At 52.5% G+C, this 19,811-nt stretch overlaps 2 protein-coding genes across 2 annotated transcripts; both read right to left on the bottom strand.

Annotated features, from left to right (window-relative positions):
• Nucleotides 1-2,132: 2,132 nt before the first annotated feature.
• On the bottom strand, nucleotides 2,133-15,130 carry UNC119 (unc-119 lipid binding chaperone; the record flags this gene model as incomplete). The annotated part of the gene is made up of 5 exons (XM_084218862.1): nucleotides 2,133-2,245; nucleotides 3,609-3,781; nucleotides 4,497-4,599; nucleotides 5,520-5,633; nucleotides 15,013-15,130. The coding sequence occupies 5 exons, from the start codon at nucleotides 15,128-15,130 to the stop codon at nucleotides 2,133-2,135; spliced, it is 621 nt and encodes a 206-aa protein (XP_084074988.1).
• A 529-nt stretch (nucleotides 15,131-15,659) lies between these two features.
• Nucleotides 15,660-19,607, bottom strand: PIGS (phosphatidylinositol glycan anchor biosynthesis class S). The gene is made up of 12 exons (XM_084218978.1): nucleotides 19,548-19,607; nucleotides 19,308-19,447; nucleotides 19,126-19,237; nucleotides 18,586-18,675; nucleotides 18,358-18,449; nucleotides 18,030-18,228; nucleotides 17,622-17,764; nucleotides 17,415-17,529; nucleotides 17,099-17,244; nucleotides 16,879-16,979; nucleotides 16,329-16,539; nucleotides 15,660-16,246 (listed from the first exon to the last, which is right to left on the bottom strand). Exons 1-12 carry the CDS (start codon nucleotides 19,579-19,581, stop codon nucleotides 15,971-15,973), a joined length of 1,659 nt encoding a protein of 552 aa, XP_084075104.1. The 5' UTR covers nucleotides 19,582-19,607; the 3' UTR covers nucleotides 15,660-15,970.
• Nucleotides 19,608-19,811: the final 204 nt, after the last annotated feature.

Here is a 19,811-nt window from a genome sequence, read left to right as displayed (position 1 = left end):
CAACATTCTAAATAGATGGCTGGAAATTCTGGGCAAATTCAATTCCTTAAAGTCTTTTAAAAATCTTATGCACTGAAGTGACTGTTATAAACAGTGAAAAATAACCCCCCAAAAAAACCCTGTACAGGGTGGTAATTATAAACATTCACTCTATTTTGTCTTTAAATTAGAATTTTTTTTCTCCTGCAAATAGAAACAAAGCTCAGAAATACTTAAAACTTGCAAAATTTCATTGGAGATATGACTTAACAGCCCTGATTTAACGAAAAAAAAAAGAAGATGGGGAGGAATGAAAGCATTTTTGAAACTATTTCCATCTTTAGTAATTATTGTGCTATAAAATTAATGGTCAGTAGCTCAAAGTACTGCACAAATAATGAGGAAATCCTTTGTATCTCTCAAACTGCTCAGTCAGCTGTAGGCTACTTGTATGATTTAACACACTGGAGACAAAAAATAGTGATAAACACAAGGCTCACTGTGATAAGAATTACTATAAGCTACTCCTTGTGTAAAATCAGTGAACTTGACACACTTTTGTAGCTACCAAGCTTAATAAAAACTGTGCTGTAACCTAAAATCACTGGGTTTTTGGTTTTTTTTTTTAAAAACTGCCTCCTCTCTCAGCAGTCAAAAGAGCCAAGCCAAATACAAATGGTGACACACTGAAAAGTGACCACAACCCCAACAAGAGCACAAAAACCTCCCTGGCCTTAGGCTACACTTGGAATTGTTTGTCCTGTCTGACACAGGCTGCGACTACAGAGATGCTGATCACGACTGGAAACGGTATTTTTATAAAAATTATTACAATTATTACACCTATCTGAGGCTAACATAGAATGTTCCACTTCAACTCACAGAATTAGACATGGAGACATCAAGTATTTATAGAAATATCTACAGACTGCAACTGTCTTTTATTTTTGTTGGGTTTTTTTTTCTTTTATTTTTTTAAGTATCAGCGAACTGACCTTCAGAGTAAGGGTTTCATGACAACAGGTCACCCCACACTTGTTTATTCTTGGTGTTGCTATTTCTTGGGCTAAATTGGTGTTAAACTTCTTCCAGAAGAGAAGAGAGAACTCTTGTTAAATTTTTTTGCTGCGTGTTAAAGTTATAGATCATTAGATTTAACTTCACCTGTATGATTATCTGATGAGAAATGTTTTTAACAAAGGGGAAACCCTTTAAATGCAGATACACATAGAAAATTGGAAATTCCACACTCCCCAGCTGCCCTAGACAATTAAAATGTTGCTCTAACAAGCAGTGCTGAAGTCCTTATCTTGGTATCGAGCAGAGATGAAAAAATGCACATGGGAAATGTGTGGCATGAAAAGGCTGAAAGCTAAATAAAGCAAAAATGTTAAATAAAGCTAAAATCCTTCTGGCTTTCCTGATTATTCTGCAAAAAACTGAAATCAGTGGAATGTACTTATGGAGGTTCATAGAGCCCCAATGCCATTTTACCTTCATCTGAAATGTAAAAGGAATGTAAATGTAAAGACACCCAATTAACACAGCTCTGTCACTGAGCTGCTGCTCTTCATTGCAGGTTCTGGTGTTTCCAAGGTTAAACAGAACATTACACAGAAGGATTGAAACTAAAGGATGAAATACTCATGGAGAGAGCCAGTCTAAAGATGAAACTTGCCTTTGTGAGATGTTTTGCTCGATATTTTCAACAGGCTGGACAAGTTAAATTGGCCTTTGAAGCATCCACAAAGAGAAACAACCACCCAACCCTCTGCCTTTGCATCCATCCACTCCCAGGGTTTCTCTGATTACATCCTTTGGGAAAGCAATCCTAAAAGATACTCGAGGGCAAGAACATAAATTCACAGAATTAGGGCAAAACCCCTCAGGTCCCACAAGGCCATTTTCAAAGCAGACACTTAAAAGAACTTAGGGAAGTGGTATCCAAAGATCATTTTTAGCTTAAAACTTCTGAAGAACTGGGTCTGCTTCAAAGCTCAAAAGAGATGTCATGAAACTCCTACTGCGGCAAAGAGTCCTTGGTTGGTGGATCCTTGTCCAGGTGACACTGCAGGAGCTGGAGGTGTTGGGAATCCCTGACGACTTCCAGAGGGAAGGGGAGGCCAGCACGGCTGGGGCCACCCAGCCCACGCTCAAGGTCCTCCACTGTATGAATAATCTGCCTTGTTGTGCATCACCAGCTTGTTGTCTACAAAGTAGAAACTGTCCGACTGTGTCTCGTAGGGATGCAGGATCATCTCTCGAACTGTGAGGGGAAAAACAACCCAATTAACCAATTAACAGGGACATTCAGGAATGTGCTCCCTGTTAAGGGAGTGACAAAACCGTCCTTTGTCTCCTCAAAAAGGACAAGAGCCCAGGGAGTTTCTCTCCTCGATTAGGTGAAAAGACACCTCATAGGACCTGGGGGGCTTCACCTCTAACTGGGACAGGAGACAAAAAGTCCCACCTGAGCAATTTAATGGAAAAAGAAGAGAACAAAGAATCTAATGGCTTTTGTGGGGTGTTTTACCAGGGGCAAGGACCCCTCGCACCTGGCTCGGTTTTTCTCTGTTATTTTGCCTTTTAATAAAACTATTTTGTTTCCAACACTACCACAGAAGCCATCCTGCTGGTTTTATGCCTTCTAAGGCAGCTGAGCCTATCTTGGGTGTGAAATAGATCTCCAAGAGTTCATGAGACCTGGCTTGAGGAGACCCTTATTTCAGGGACACTCCCCAAAGCTGGGCTCAAGCCTTGTTCAGCATCCCCCAAAATCAGGTGAAAAACCAAAACCCAAATGGGAATTGCCCAAACCACTCCTTGTTGGTATCTTTTAAATAATTCAACCATAATCATGGAGTTTTTATGTTAGAAAAGCCCTTGAAGGCCTTAAAATCCAACCTGAATTCACAAAACCCTTGTGCCACACCCACACTTTCTTTGAACAATTTCAGGGGTGAAAAATGTTCATAATCCAAATATATTATGGCACCATATAAAGAGGACCTCAGAATAAGAACATTTTGGGTTGGGGTTCTTTTTGTTTTGTTTTTAAAAACAGTGATAAAACAGCAAACTCAAATTTGCTCTGTTCTGACAGCAGAGCCTCACTGTATTTTCCACAGACTGCAATAGTAGTGCTGACACACACAATTAGGGGTTGTAAAGAGGAAAATCACAGAGATTTAGTGCTTGTGCTATTGTCTTGGGAGAGAGGAGAGGAAATAAAAGTTATGTTCATACTAAAACCTCTCAAGCTCACAATATAGCACATCAAACATTAAAACAGATCATAACATTTAAGTTATCCATTTATTGGATGTCTTTTTAATCTTATTTTTTCCTTGTTTTATAACACAATTATCTTTTTTTTCTCCCTGATACCAAAGCTTCCCTTTTATGAATTAAAAAAAAAAAACCACAAACCCAAGCAACTGCCTGGTGTGTGATGAGATACATCCTACTAGAAAACAAAATCAGTGTTAACACAGATATAAAAGGATGAATTATTCTACCCAACCCACTCTCTAGAGACAGCTTTTAAGAAAGGGCTCCCCCAAAGCACCTCAGATGAACCTCATGGTGTGACAACCCAGAAATGAAAAGTTTATAACAAAAAAACTTACTGAGATCCTCCGAGAGCTGGGGGAATTCATAGATGTGCTCACAAGTATTTTTACTGCTGGGGATGCAGAAGCCAAATTCAAAATCAAAACTTTTCAGCAGCTGGTCACGGAAGTAGTGCCGCTCAATCATACGGAAATTATTAATGGGTTTGTCCCCTACTGTGAATTCCACCCTGAAAAAGAAGGGTAAAACTGACGTGAGCTTTCATGCTTCAGTAAGATCTGCAATATTCCTGCAAGGCAGAAGAGAGCTCTGGAAAAAAAAAAAAAAAAGAAAAAAAAAAAAGCCAAAAATATAAAGCAATAGCACCAATCAAATTATTGTTTCCTCTTTTACTTAGAGCATTCTACAGGGACACAGCACAGCATTAGATAAAAATCTTAAAGCTGCCATAGGCAGGGACACCTTCCTCTATCCCAGCTTGCTCCAAGGTCCATCCAGCCTGGCCGTGGGCACCTCCAGGGATGGAACAGCCACGGCTTCCCTGGGCACCCTGTGCCAGGGCTTCAGCACCCACAGGGAACAATTCCTTCCCCACATCCCACCCATCCCTGCCCTCTGGCACTGGGAATCATTTCTCCTTGTCCTGCCACCACAGGTCCTTTCCAAAAGTCCCTCTCCAGCTCTCCTGGAGTCCCTTCAGGCATTGGAAGGTCTCCCCAGAGCCTCCCCACTTTATTTTGCCTCTTTTAGCACCAATCTCTTCAGCACCAGACCCACCCCTGACTAAACCTAAAGCGACAGAGATTTGGAGAGCCTCAAAATAAATCAAAAAGCCGCCTGTCCCATCACCTTCCTGGCAGGATGAAGATGGAAGAGAGGGGTTTTTTCCCCTAAGATCTCAGCTGTGCTGTGTGCCAGGCCAAGGAGCAGGGGGGGTTACTCACGTGGCTCCCACTTGCCGCAGCCTGAGGAAGGCGGGCGTGAACTGATAGCGCACAAAGCGTCCGGCGTTGGGGTCCACGTCCTTCCTGTCATTGTGCTCCCGCTCTGCAAAAGCCCAGAGAAAGCTCTGTCAGAGCTGCCTGAGGAGCACAAACTCTGGGGAAATACCTCTGGTGGTGTGCTCGTGCCACCCAAGGCAGGGAATCGCTCTGGGGCTCTCCCCTCCTCCTGTCCGGAGGTGTCCAGCCCTGGGCACTCAGAGTTGGAATGTTGAGAGGTGGCCCTTTGGTTTGGGGAATTGCTTCTCTTCTGGATTTCTACTCCTCATCTGCTAGAGGATGAGGAATAGAAATCCAGAAGATTTCTGTTCCTCACATCAGGACTGCAGAGTGACAGTGGACAAGCCATTTCCCCTTAGCACGCTTGGTTTGCTACCTATAAGCTACAGAAAACTTCCTCTCGCCTGCAGGGAGGTGGGGAAGGGTTAAAAGTGTTTGGCCAGGAAAAGAAAGGCTGCCCTGGGTTTGTATCACCACTGGCAACAGGCAACATTTGGATGCTTACAAGTAGCACCTAAAAATTAATCAGACCAAAAATAAAAGGCAAAGGTTCACTTTGTTTCATTTGCCTGTTGGCAGTTTCTCCCCTTTGGAAATACCAATACTGACTCCTCAGTGAGAGATGTTAAACTAACAGCTAAACTATGTGCAGGGGGCACAAGCTGAATAACAGCCAAGAAAAAAAACCACCCAGTGATCTCCTCCTCCTCCTCTGCTCCTGTTTACAACATCCATCTGTCCCTTCCCTTCACAGATGGCAACAGGAAGAGCACAGCAGCAGCCAGCTCTGCTCACCCTGTTAGTACAAAGAGACACCTGAAAAACATTCCTGCTGCAAGGTGGGGCTCCAGCCCTCCTGCAGGGGACAGATTCTGCTACTTTTGGGAAATGTGTGGAGTAAAAGGAGTGGGGGAAGGCAAAAGAAAGCATTTGTTCGTGGAAGCCTTATTTCGTGTGTGCACTCACCTGAAGCTGCTGGCTTGGTGATTTCAAACAAGACTGTGCCAGATTCCATGTCCCGGATTTTGAACCTGGTGAAGTCTATCTTGTAAACATTTTCCTCAGGAGTGCACAAATAATCTGCAGGGGGGAAGCAAATTTAAATGAAGGCTGCCCTGGAATACTGGGAATTTCTGGCTGCTCTCTGGAGGCCACACCAGCAGTGAGAGCAGCCCGAATACATCTCCACTGCTGCCTGTTTTAATTCAAAACTGATGTCTCTGAAGACAGTCTCAGTCCTGGAGGCTCACACTGCCCTGCTCAGACAGGACAGGGGAAAGAATTCTCTCCCCCAACACACAGAGGTCATCACCTTTTTCCAGCTCCGTGCCAGCAACTCCTGCATCCATTTCCTCCCAGACTAGTCAGCACCTCCATCAAATCCCAGCCTTTCCAGGGTTAAGAGGCTTTGCCTGTTTTAAAAACTGCCCTGTGGCAGAATGCAAGGGCTAAGCAGCTTTGGGAGCTAAGCTGACTGCACTTAACTGGAACAGGAGTGTCCTCCCCTGTGCCACCTCCCTGCTCCAGCCCTCTGCAGACAAAGGGTGGCCTCTTCTCCCCACACCAGGGCTTGTTCTCCTCAGCACTGAATGCTGAAGCCTTTCCCTGTGTTGGGAAAACAGGAGCAGAGCCCTGCCCTGCTGTGAGTATCTTTGAGAGAAAGTCAAAGATGGAATCACAGAATTGTTAAGGTTGGAAAAGCCCCCTAAGATCACTGAGTCCAACTTTTCACCCTGCACTGCTGTGTTCACCACTAAACCACGTCCCAAGTGCCACATCCACAGGCCTTTTGAACACTTCCAGGGACGAGGATTCCACTACTCAAATCCCCACAGTTTTGGCCTTCAGCCTTGCTGTGCCCTGAGCCAGCTCCTGGCATAGGAATCATCCTGCTCCCTGGGGAAGGAGCACATCCAGCACAGAGTGAATGCAGCTCCAATAACTCAAATCTAAAGAAATGCTCTATGCAGACAAGTCAGGTCAGCTTTCAAACAACAGCACATTTGATTGATGTAGGAGACTGGTTCTGGAGGTTCCAAGGTGAAAATAATGCTTTAACATTCTGATTCTAAACACTTTCTCAGCTACTAATTCCTGCTGTTAATCTGAGCTAATCACTTATTTCTGTCTGCTTTCCTATTTCTGAAACTCCAGCAAATCCATCCACCCGAGGCTCAGTCCCTGAATACACAAAAACAAGTTACAAGTGCTCAGAGCCCAGACCTGCCCATGCCAACCCAACTTCAGCACAGCTCTAAGAAATCCAAGACCACTGTGAGAAACTTCTGAGCTCCTGGGCATGAACACCTGGCACCAGCACTTTCCTAGAAGCCTTTTATTCCTTCCAAATCTCCATAACTTGGAGAACTGTCCAAATAAGCTCAGTACAAGGAACAGAGGTGTTAAATGTTCTCCCTGGCCAGTTTTACTGCTCTCCAACAACCCCATATGGTGAATACTCAAAGGAATGCCAGAGAATTTGTAGATGCCCCATCCCTGGAAGTGCTCAAGGCCAGCCTGGATGGGGCTTGGAGCAACCTGGTCTAGTGGGAGGTGTCCCTGCACGGCAGAGGGGGTGGAAGTGGATGATCTTTAAGGTCCTTCTTAAGCCAAAACACTCTGAGTTTCTACAATTCTATAAATGGGTGTTCAGGGAGAGGACAGTGCTCAAAGCATCCCTGGCATTTGGCAGGGATTTCCTCCTCCCTATCAACACAGCACAAGGAAAATTGACACCAGCACCCAAACTGTCAGAAAGAACAAGCTGAAAGCTTGCCTTTTTTACTACCACAAGAAAACACAAGCCTGTGTTAGGTCAAATATCCCAAGAACTGCACAAAAAATCTTCCTTTTGTGTCTTTAACAGCAGCCAAGAAGACAGGACAGGAATTTAAACCCAGCCCTTGCCTGAGGCCCTGACGTTTAGCATTCCTCAGGGAGATGTCCTGCAATTACCCTGTGATTTTGGGGCTCTGACACATCAGCCACCCCAATTCCTAACCCGTCCCACAACTTCCCAGCTCCGAGCACCAGCATGCAAAACACAAACTGATGGAAGCAGGCACAGCTTCCCACAGCCCAGCTTCCCCTCCCTGGGCCCAGGGCACTGGCTGTTCCCTGGGAAGGCTGTTGGCAACAGGCAGCAGTAGCCCGGGAGCCCAGGACACCTTCCCTGGAGCACGCTGGCAAATCTGAAGCTGCAAGTTAATTATTAAGTGTTTCTACTCCTGCAGAATTCCTGCCCATCCAGCACCATGGCAACGGCTTTATCCCCCTCCTTGGCAGCAGCGTTGCTGCAGTAACAGTGTCCATGACTCATCTGGAGCAGAGGAGAGCCAGGCAGAGCCTCCAAAGAGGAGTAAACCCCGGGTAGAATCCCCACCAGGCTCCTGCTCATTGATGCTGGCACCCCTACGCTGTTATTTTCCAACTCTTTTTGCCCTGATAATATTTTAAACCCTTTTTTTTGGTTGGGTTTGTTTGGTTTTTTTTTTAAGATACAACTGGATGCCATCCGGGAAGATCAGCTGCCAGAATACTGCAATCAAGTGGGGTTTTTTTCCTCCTCTGGCAGTGCCCAGTCTCCTAGAAAGAAGAAGAAGAAAAAAAAGAAAAACCAGAGGAATATATATTCCTCTCAGTCTGCATTACATTTGTTTCTGCTATTCCTGTTCAAAAATCAATCAAAGTAGCCACGTGCTGGTTTTTTCCTCCACGAGTAACAGGAGCCTGGGGCTGCACTGGAAGGTCTTATTGGGAATGGGCTGCTTGCAATTGGCAGATCCTTCTGCTTAGCTGAGCACTGTCAGATTTGCTAATCTCATCCCATACACACTTATTTTTAAATTACTGTAGGGCCCAGTTGCCCACACTTCCGTGACTCACTGAAATGTCTCATCTGCCTCCCTTATCCCAATTCGGCGTCGCCAGGATTTGGGGAAGGGAGGCAGCAGCCCTGGTTATTTCAGCTGGGAATGAGGAGATCAAACCTCCGTGGAGGGGATTGTGACAGAGAATGGTGGGTTGGTCTCTCAGGACAGAATATTGCTTCTTCCACTTCCCCTGAAGCAGGTGGTGCTGCCTCCCTGTTAATAACTGAGCCCTCGTGGTGTGTCCCTGAGCCTTCAGTACTCACCTGATTCAGGGATGAAGGCATGGACACAGCAGCACTGCCATGGAAAACCCATCAGATTGGTTTTTACCCATAAATACACATATTTAGTAGCGTAAAAAAACAATGGTCACAAAAGAGGAGTACTTCCCACCCTTTCCTAAAGCTCAGGGAATTGTCATATCCCAGACCTCCATCCCCAAACCCTTCCTGAAAACAATTAATCTGGTATTGGCAGCCACTTCTCACTCACACATCACCATTCCTGGTGGTGCCTCTCCAGCTTCTTTCCCATAACCTCTGGATCACACCCAAAGATCTGCAACTGCCCACTTGTAGAGACAATTTCTATCTTAAAACCTGTGACAGTTGTGAAGAGTTTGGATCACAACCAACACCACCATGGCGGTCTGAGGAAGCAGCAGAGGTGATTTGGCTTCCTGAATCTGGCTCAGTTAATTCCTTCACAAATTCTCCAATTCCCTTTGTAGGAAAAAGTGATTCCAAAGTGACCCCAAGCAGTTCAGTGGTCTCTGAGACCACTCTTTGCTCTCAGAATCAGCAGGTGCTCCTTCCCCTGGTACAGCTCTGAGGTGGTACCTCCACTGCCTAACCCAGGAAAGAGACAGCTTTTATCCAGGAAACCTTCCTGCCCTGCCAAACCCAACCAAAACTACAAAATAAACCAGCAGAACAATGCCAGCAGGCACTGCCTGTGAACGCTGGCACATCCTGAACCCTGGTGCAGAACTCCAGGTGTGTATTTTAACAGCTGGTGCTACAGAGGAGCACAAAAGGTGAGGGATAATGCAGAGCTAAATAACACAGGAAAGCAAACAAAGGCACTTTGTCCTCTGGACCTCTCTCTATCATTTAAATGAGTGAGATCAGGTTTGCTCCTCGTGACAGGAAGCTAAAATTTGATCCTGTATTCCCAAATTTCCTTTGCAACCACCCCACCAGGCCCATTTTATCACAAGCTCATGGGCAACAGGATTCACACTCTTTGTTGTGCTCCCTTTCAAGATCCCTTCTCCATCTCTGCAATCAGGAGGAAGCACGTGTCCCCTCTCACAGACACCAGGGATATTTCTGTGCTCATCAGAGTCTAATCTCAGATAGGGCAGCTCCTATTTTAAGGCCTTAAGAGCCCACTAAGGAAAGCAGAGTGCACCCAGGGTAAGAAAGAACCGAAAACTTGGTCCTGGAAATGGGTGTAAATCAGGAGGATGCTGTACAAGAGACTGAGGCAGCAGCAGTGACTTGTAACAGGAATTTCTCTCCCCAGCACAGGCAGCAACAACAATTTAGGGAATGGATGAGAAGGCTCCTATTTCCTAACATGCATTAACCAACAAGGTCATGAGCTATTTTGAAGCCACCTCCCAAGACATAAGCCAGGTATAAAGCCAAGACAACTGCAGAGGAATTGCCAGGAGCTGGAGATTAGGAGATTATCAGATTGAAGAGTCTCAGGAGGAAGCAAAAATAGCCCAGACCCCACGAAGAGGCCGAGCAGTGACGCAGGGCACGCAGCAGGACCCGAGGGCAAGGCAGGGCAGCTTTCAGGTGCTATTGATACACCTGCCCAGACAGCCTGGCTTCAGTTAAAGAAAAAAATAAACCATTTCCCTGCCCTCTGCCTCAGCAGTTCAAGCCCTGTGCCACCAAGGCAGCCAGGAAACAGGATCTACTCCTGTAAAATAAATCCCTCCAACCCCAACCGTGGGGTTTGGAGAAGCAGAGGCAGGGGGGTGGCACAGGGAGGGAGCAGCTGCCCTCTTACCTGGCACTGGAATTAGGCTGCTGCAGTGCCCCAGAGGGAAAACCCTGCACCAGAAGGATCCCACAGGGGTTTTTCCACAGCAGCACATTGACTGTCAAGGAAGCAGAGGGATTCAGGGCAGGAGGCTCCAGGCTGAGGCACTCCCCAAGGTCCCCAGAGCCCCTCAGTGGCCAAGTCCTACTGCACAACTCACCAGGCTCTGATTTTTGTGGCAGCCTGCTCATCTCTTCTTTCTTTTTTTTTTTTTTTTTAATTTTAGCTAGAGCTTTCCAGACTTCACCCTCTCACAATTAATTTGATCACAGCCCTGCAGCCTGTGGATGGAGCTGCTCTTCCCCCATTTCCAAGGCACCCAAACACGTTCTCCTGCCCCCTTCTCACACTGATTGCATTCAAAGTCTGAAACCACGCGCACAACATCAACTAAATCAGCTATTTTTGGGCTGAGCCTAAGCCTAGCTCTGCCCAGACCCTCAGGCTGACTCCCTCAGCTTTCCTCTTACCTTTGCCACTTCCACCAGGGATGGCCCAAACCCACAACCCTAGGAGAAGGAGGAATCCCACACCATGTGTGCTGCCCTTGGGAATCCTAACAGCTCCTATTGTGCTGTGAGGCTTTGGGAAACACAGAGCCCTGGAGAAGCTCACAGCCTGTGTGGGATGCTGAGGGAAGGGTCGTGGGGAGAGCTTGGCACAGCTCTGGGAGACGGCTCTGCAACAAGAAATCAGCTCATCCAAACACAGCCACACATCACAGCCCTGGACAAGGCAGAGCAGGGATTTATTAACCTCACAGACACCCACAGCTCCTCTCAGAGCTCCTCATAAAATACATTCTCCCCATTAATTGGGGGAGGGAAGTCATGGGCCAGGAGCAGCTTTGAAGATGGATTCATGCACATCTGCCTCACATTCCTGTTAGTGCCTCCCTCTCTCCCTGCCTATTGAAACCCCCTGGATTTGGAAACTGATTTGAACATGGATCCTGGATGGTTTAGCTTTACAGGACTGCTGAGGCAGGGGAGGACAGGGAAATGGTTTGTTTGGGTTTTTTTTTTCTTTAATTGACTGCAGGAAACTGGTATGGAAGTCCCTCAAGAAGGGTCTGGCCTGCCTAACCCACGGAGGCAGCCCTGTGCCAAGCTGGCCTTTAGCTAAAGCTGCCTAGAGAAGTCTCAGAGAAATCCCAAGTGACAGCTCAAGGAAGAGATTACTTTCATAAATGATTACGTGTGTGCTCCTTATTTTTAGGGTTTGTTTTGAAACTGTTTCCAAGCATGTAATCAATGATTTAACCCCTCGGTCTCCTAAAATAAAATCAGCGTTAGAATAAAACTTAAAATGTAAGATTTGATCTGGTATTCCAGGCAAACTGTGTAGGTGATAAGCAGGCCAGCCTCAGAGGCTGGAGCTTGTTTTTTGCTACACTTCTGACTCCTCTGATGCTCTGGCTGCCTCAGTAATTAATTGCAATTTGAACTGAGCTCTGCCCCACTCCTTTGCTAATCTTAAATTAATCACGTCATGAGCTTTTTCCGCTTTTCCCAACCACAGTTGTGTGAGCGAGTGACAAATCTCACTAATTGCAGGGGAAATGGTTCTCCAGCCTTACACCTGATCCAGCTGGAGCAGAGCCAGGACCAGCCTGGCCAGGAGGCCCAGACATCCCAGGGCAGCATCCCAGATCCACCAGGCTGGACCCAGAAACGTTGTGGGCCCAGAGCCGATGGGGAATTCAACACTGGGAGGACACAGAATGTGCAGGGCAGTTCACACAACTCCCCAGTTAAGCTTATTAGGAGCACATTAAGAGCAGAGCCCAGCTGGCTCCTGTGGCTGCCCACAGAGCCACATCCTGCCTCGCCACCCTCCCGGCCCAGCCAGCTCACACTGGGTCAGCTGCACCTGCTGGGAGAGCAAAGCCCAGCTGTGCTGCCTGATGGAAAGATGATTAGGGAGGAATTCTTCCCTGTCAGGCTGCTGAGGCACTGCCAGGGGCTGGGCAGAGAAGCTGTGGCTGCCCCATCCCTGGAAGTGTTCAAGGAAAGGTTGGGTGAGGCTCGGAGCAACCTCATCTAGTGGAAGGTTCCTGTGCTCCTGTTCCTGGTGAGGCACTTGGAACAAGGTGGTTTTTAAGGTCCCCTCCAACCCAAACCATCCTGTGCTACAGCCAGAATTCCCCCTCTCCCTGGAAGCCTGCTCAGAAACACAGAGCCTGCTCCTGGTGTGAGCATTCCTAGAACACACTCTCCTGTGGTACCAAGCCCTGCTGGGCTCTGGTTGATGAAGCAGCCCTAAAGCACAGCCAGCCCTCCCCAGGGCAGGACACAGCTCAATGCGTGAGCTGAGGTGCTACTGGCCCATGAGTTTGGATAAAGATGGATTATCCTCTCTCTGGAACAACAAAGGGCAGCCAGGGCACCAGGACATTTCTGCTGCAGCCCCACCACCAACTCCTCCTTCAACTCCAACCTGTCAGAGACAGAATTGCTGCAACAGGGTGTGGTGTCTGCCCTGACACCCAGCACGTCCAAAAGGCTGGGGCAGCTGTGAACTTCTCTCCCACAGCTTGGTCCTTCCTCCTCCCCTACCTGAAGCAGAAGAGTGGAACAGTTTCACATTGCTATTTTTGGCCATCTGTTTTTAAGGGTGTAGAAATGAGCAAAGGCCACAAAATGACCCCAAATAACCACTAGACGTTAAAAATCTGAAAAATATTCTTTGCTTTCTGTTAAACCCACCAGGACAAAAACTGAGCTTGAGAAGGGGAGTTGTTCCTGGGTGATAAGATAGAATATGCTCAACATGGGTGCTGTGTTTACCTGTACCCCCAAACTCACTGAGGGTTTCAGGTGTGGGGAGCATTTCCTGGCTCCCACACTTCCAGCAGGACAGGAAGCACATCCTCACAGCGCCTGGCTCTGACCCTGGTACCAGCAAGTCTCACAGCAGGAGGAGAACACAACATTTTCATGCATTTCACATCCTCCCTGTGCTCCAGAGCACTCTGACCCAGGGCTGGAAGAGGCAGACCACAACCAGCTCTGCTCCAAGCCTGGCTCACCAGCTTAGCAGTCCCTGCTCCCTGGGAAGGCAGGAGCTTGCACCATCCCTCCCCACTGATGCCACACGAGGTGACAGCAAGGGTGTGGGGTGGCCCTGTCCCCTCCAGACAGCCCTGGCAAGGGCAGGGACACGGGGGCTGCCATGAAGTGGGCACACAGAGCTTCACACAGCCATGGCTGGGATTCACCACCCAACTGAGGATGCTGGCAGGATGCTTCAGTGCCTGCTGCGTGCTCTCCCTGCTACAGGCAGGGCATTTCTGGGCAGTGAATCACGCAGCTGCACCAGCAGAGCAGCTCAGCTCGCAGAAGGGACCCAAAGGTCCCCAGCAACAGCAGCCCCTCTCAGAGGAGCCTCTGTAAGTCCTTCCTGAGGGCTGACACGAGTCCCTGGCGGGCTGTCCTCCTCCCATCCTGCTCACACAGCAGCCCCACGGGGCTGCCTGCACGCAGCAGCACCCACAGCTGCATCCTTCCTCTCCAGGGTTCAGCACAGCCCCTGTGACACAGAGCTGGCTTTGAGACCAGAGTGCTGCGAGGCACGGGGAGCACAGCCAGACCCCCGGGCAGCCCCTCAGCCCTGACAGCCCAGAGAGACAGCCCAAAGGTCCTAGGAGATGGAAAAGGGACTTTTTGGGACACCAGGGCAGATTGTCCCTGGGCATTGCTGGCCTGAGGCAGTGCCATGGAATGGTTTGGGTTGGAAGGGACCTAAAAGACCATCTGGTTCCAAGCCCCTGCCAGGGGCAGGGACACCTTCCCCAAGCCCCATCCAAGCTCATCTTGAACACTTCCAGGGATAGAGCAGCCACAGCTTCTCTGTGCCAGGGCCCCACCACTCTCCCAGGGAGGAATTTCCCCCTAATATCTAATCTAAACCTGCTCTCTATCAGTGTGAAGCCATTCCCCCCTGTCCTGGCCTTGCCCCAGCCCTGTGTGCTGCTGTCCCGAGCTCTTCTGCCAAGCACAACAGCCCCTCCGGGCACACACTCCCACCCACCGCCTCCAAGATGCCCTCAACACCACGGGTGCGATACTGGAGAGGGGGAAACTGGGTCGGGGGCTGCTCTGGAGTCCCCCCATGCTGCGGCCAGGGATCCAGCCTGTCCTATTGCCGTGGGCAGAGGGTGGGAGCAGACACAGGGAATGGGGTGATGGGGAGAGCAGCGAGGAGCATCCCAACACCGACCTTTGAGCAGAGTTGGGGGGCTGCACCCCCAGCTCCGGGCATTGCCCTGTTCTCCCGCTGGTCCCCAGCCCCCGGGGTGGCACATCCCGCTGCGGGCTCTGCCCCCTGCCCTGCTGCATCCCCACTTCTTATCCCCCGGGAAGGGAGCACCGCTTCCCTTTTCCCTCTGGGTTAGCCCCCTCGAAAGGGCGAACGGCTCCTCTTGTCCCCCCGGTTTAGAGAGGAGAACCGGCTGCCCTTTCTCCCCCGGGAACCGCCGCACGGGGACACGGTCTCCATCCTCCCCCCGCGCCATCCCCGGCACGCACCGCTGGTGACCCGCTGCAGCCCCAGCACGTCGTCGGGCCCGATGAGCGCCTTTCGGCCCAGCTCCTCCTCGGTCCTGGCCGCCGCCGCCCCGGCCCCGCCGCTCTTCTTCACCTTCATGGCCCCGCCGCCGCCGCCGCCGCCGGTGTGAGCGGCCCCGGCCCCGCTGCGCGCCGCCGCACCGGGAGGGGCATCGCCATCACCGCCCCCGGCCCGCCCCCGGCCGCGCAGCACCGCCCGGCTCCGCGGGGAGGGGGAGCAACGGGGCAAGGAAGGGAAGCGGCTGCTCCACGCTGCTGCCAGGGGCTCAGGGCAAACCCCTTCTGCCGGAGACTGGGGTCTCCCCTCCTGCGAACCCCCCAGGTGAGGTGGGGACAGACCTCACACCCGCCCCAACCACCCTCAAGGCGACACACGGTGGAGGAGCTGGATCCGGGATGCCCCCGGGGGCCATGGACGGGATGGACCCCAGGAACTGCCCCACCCAGGAACTGTCCCCCCTCCCCAACCAAGTATTTTTGGCTAAGTATCCGTAAGACAGGAGCCAGAGCCCATAAAGCAATGGAGTGGGGGCAGGAAAGCTGGGCCAGGGGAAGGGTGGGCAAGAGATACCCCTCAGACGGCTAAAGGAGGTTCACACAGCCCCACATCAGCCCCCCAGAGAACAGGGGGTTCTTTATTTACACAGCAGCTTCTTCTGAATACAGCACCAAGCTGGGGGTGCACAAAGACAGCACCCTCCCTCCCCTCTCTGCCTCTGTGGGTGCAGGAGGGCTCAGCACCCAAATTGAGACCCCTTCCCACCTCCCAAAACAGCCTCTCTTCCCACTCCTGCATCCTGGCCCTGGCACACCCAAGCCAAGCAGCCAGGCCTGGGCCCTGGAATGCCTGTCTGGGCCATGAGTCTGTGACAACACCACCCCACAGGGTGGGGGCAGCCCCAAGGCAGGGCACCATGGCTCAGTCCATCTTGGTGGGCTCCTTCTTGCGCAGCCTGGTCTCCCGGACAATCTTGGCCAGGGACAGGAGAATTGGGACAGCCATGGGCAGGAAGAGCGGGATGTAGATGGCAAATTTCTGGTCATCGGGGAAGTAGAGGAGATGGAGGAGAGATGGGTCAAAGAAGGCCCTCTCCGAGCAGGTGACAGCCTCCTTGCTGGCCTGGAAAGCTGCGAGCAGGTGGCCCAGGGACAGCTCGGTCACAGCGCTCTGCACTGAGGCCACTGCCCGGTACACCTGTGTGGGAACAACACCAAGGGTCAGTCCCTGGCCAGGGAGGGCACAGGGACACTCAGCCCCCTCTGCTCCCCAGCCCTACCTCAGAGGCAACATCATCCTTGATGACGATGTTGCCGATCTTGTCCAGGAGCTGGGCCAGCGAGGTCAGGGTGGTGGACACGGTGGCAATGTTCTCCACGGTGTGGGCCCACAGCAGGTGGTCCAGCTCCCAGTCAGCCAGCCCCTCATTCCCTGGGTTTTCCAGCAGGAACTTGGGGGGCACCTCTTCCCGAGACAGCCCAAAGAGTAACCTGGGAGTAGAAGGGATGGTCCCAGCCCACATCAGAAGCCTTCATTCCCATGAGCTCCCTGCTCCTCTACCCTGTTGTGTTTAGTCCCAGTCCTGCCTAATTGTCTCCTGGATGCATGGCATGATAAGCCAAGCCTCCTATCTGAGGAAATGGGAGATGTGCCAGCATCCCTGGCCATAGAGCAGTGATGGCCAGTAGCCAGCACCTCGAAGGCCACAAAGAGCCACCCTCAGCCTCCCAGAGCCCATGGAGGGGGGAGTGAACAAGCTGTTTGGGTACAGCCTGTTCTGACCCCAATGATTTCCACAGAGGCCTGGGGAGGGAAGAGCACATCCTCACCGGAGCTGGGCCAGGAAAACCTCCATCACTCGAGCCATGTCCACATCCACATGCAGAGGGAGGGAGGCTTGGGGGGAGGCAGGGGCTTCAACATTGTAAACCTGTGGGAATGCATATTAATGAGGCATAGCCAGGGCCTCAGGGCCAACAGGCTCACCAGCTGGGAAAGGGGAGCCACCACCTTGTCCCAGCACTGCCAGCCCCCCCATGGTTCCCATACCATGATGCCACCCCAGCGAGGGCTGTGGAAGGCGTTGGTGCTCACTGGGGCTCCATCCTTGTCCTGGATGTACAGAGGGGAGTGGGAGCGCTCTGGCACATAGAGCAGGAAGTTCAGCACGGGGTAGAGTGAGGCAGCACTGGAACCTGCAGTGGGACAGAGTCACAGAACTCTTGTGGCTGGCAGGGACAGCAAGAGCAGCCCACAGCCCAGCTCCTCCTTCACAGCCACCCCAGCAGCTCTCACATGGGCCGGGGGCAAAGGGAGCCATGGTCCCGTGAGACAGATCCCAGTGAGCCACGAGCACAATGCTCACCCAGCCGGGCCTCCACGGGGTTGATGACGTGTGGGAGGCTGTGAGCACTCAGGAGGAAGCTGGAGGATTCCTTGTCATAGCGTGGTGTCACTCCTAGGACGGCGTAGTACAGGATCTGCAGGCACACAAGGGACACGCTGCTGGCAGAGAAGTGCACCCCAGGGAGGTCAGGGCTGGGCTTTCCCCACCATTTCTCCCAGCCCTCACCTGTGAATCCACAGAAAAGTTGGCCACCAAGCTCAGTTTGTCCAGGACGGGCTTCACAAAGCGGTTCACAGCCCCCTCAATGTCCCAGTCCACACTGTGGGACTTGGGGTCAGGGTTCAGCAGGCTGAAGGTGATCTCATACCCTGCAAGGACCCGCAGCCTGTGAGCCACCGAGGCTGTGACAGAGCAGCAGAGCCTGTCCCCTCCTCCCAGGCCCACCCCAGTGTGAGATGACACCAACTGCTACGGGCAAAGGAGTCTGTTAGCCCGCAAGGCATCCAGGGATGCCACAAGTAGAGCAGGAATGGCATCTTCCCCAGGAGCAGAGGGTTTCCTGAGGCCTGGGAACATCCTCCCCAGGAGCAGGCAGCTTTCCCAGCCCAGGGAGCAGGGATGGAGGATCCGTACCCAGGCTGGATTTCAGGTTGCGCCGTGCGTCGGGGCCGAGCTGCCCGTCGGGCACACGGTCCGAGAGGGCGGCGGCGATGGAGCTGGCCGTGAAGGACATCAGCTGTGTCACCTCCCTCAGCCGGGCCTGCAGGGCAGCCAGGCCACCCCCAGCCCTCACCAGGGCGCTGCGGTGCTTCCCCACGTAGACATTGATGCCCTGGGGACGGCACGGGGTGAGGGGTGGGAGCAGAGCCCTGAGAACAGCACAGTGCCACCTGTGACAGCCACCTGTGACACGTGCCACCTCCCAGGGGTGAAGCACACACTACAGGGTGCTGCTCCCTACCTGAGGCAGGAGAGAGGAGGTCTCAGGGACCACGTACATGGTCAGAGAGCCCAAGGTGGCATCCTGCAGCGGGTACAGAGCAGCATCAGCCTCTGGGGAAGATGGAAGCACTGGCAGGGTTGGGAATTTCACTCCAATCCCTGTCTCGCTCTGACACAAAGCAAAGTGTGTTCTCTGCTGTGCCAGCCTCAGGAAAAGGAGCTCCCCAGCAATTCCCTGCTCCGGTACCTCGTGCAGTCGCTGCAGCCAGTGCTGCCTCTTCCTGAGCCGTGGTGCTGCGATAGCGCATCTCATAGCGGGACGTGACGCTGGTCCTCACTGGGGGGCAGAAAACCTGAGTGAGTCTGCTGATCCCCTTGTCCCTGTGAGCCTGGTGCTCACAGGGACAAGGGACAACCCCAGGGGGACACACGGCACGAGGTCCTTTGGGTGCCAGTGGGATGAACCACTATGGCATGTGGCACTACACCGGCAGTGAGACAGCCCCACACCAGCCAGACACATCCCACCCTCCAAGGGCTCCATCGTCCCCATCCCCAGGCAATGGAGCTGGTCCCTTCCTTGCAGCACTCTGGGACCACATTGTCCCACCCCTGCTCCCCGCACTGCCAGCTCAGCGCAGGGTGGTGCTGGTGAAGGGGGCTCGGGGTCCCGGGAGCTCCGGGCTGCCGGGGAGTGAAGCCACGGGCAGGTTGGGACCCCCACGAAAGGACGAGGCTACCCCCGTGAGGAGCAGACGGGGCAGGGACAGACAAGGGGGTCTCTCACGGTTCACGGAAATCTCCATCTCCTGCACGTCCCTGAAGGGCAGCGGCCTCGGCAGGTCCCCGGGCACCGATCCCGGGGCGAAGACCACGGCCACGGGCACCACCAGCTGAACCTGCACAGGGGCAGCGTCAGCCCGGGCTCCCGAGCCCCCAGAACCACCCCCGGGCCCGCCCGGCGCTCACCGGCTGCTGGCCGAGCCCATCGATGTCCGTGTAGGGCAGGGCAGCGCGGTAGGTCTCGGTCGTTTTCCACCACAGCGGCAGTCCCAGCACCACGGCGATGGTCGCGAAGGACAGGGCTGCGCGCCGGCCCCGCGCCCGCTCTGCGGGGACAGCGCTCAGCACCGGCCCGGGTCCCCGGAGACCGGGGTCGGGGAGCCGGGAGACAGCGAACAAACCCCGAGCATCCACACCCGCCAGTACCTGCCTCATCCGCCGCCATCGCCGCCGCCACCATCTTCACTTCCTGGCCCAGCCGGGGGCGCGCCCTGCGCCAGCCCAGCCAATCAGGACTCAGAATACCTAAAACACCCAATGGGCGAGGGGTGCGCCGCGCGGCGGCACAGACGGGCGGGCAGCGGAACCAATCAGATCACGTATCGGCCGTGAGTCGGCGAGCTTTGCCCTCTACGAGTGCCGCGGAGGGACATGTGGCGTCGCCTCCCGTGGGCACCGGAGCAGCGCCGA

Source organism: Fringilla coelebs, assembly GCF_963513975.1.
Source record: "Fringilla coelebs genome assembly, chromosome: 20".
NCBI lineage: Eukaryota > Metazoa > Chordata > Aves > Passeriformes > Fringillidae > Fringilla > Fringilla coelebs.
The sequence above is the reverse complement of the archived record's forward strand: the minus strand, read 5'-3'. Positions and strand labels throughout refer to the sequence as shown.

Excerpts from the sequence above, each read along its gene's own strand:
- PIGS (XM_084218978.1), bottom strand. The coding sequence starts at position 19,581 with ATGGTGGCGGCGGCGATGGCGGCGGATGAGGCAG. Across the intron at positions 17,245-17,414 it reads CCCCGTGGAGGCCCGGCTGG|GTTCCAGTGCTGCCTCACTC; the intron begins GTGAGCATTGTG and ends GTCCCACTGCAG. Across the intron at positions 16,247-16,328 it reads AGGATGATGTTGCCTCTGAG|GTGTACCGGGCAGTGGCCTC; the intron begins GTAGGGCTGGGG and ends GTTCCCACACAG.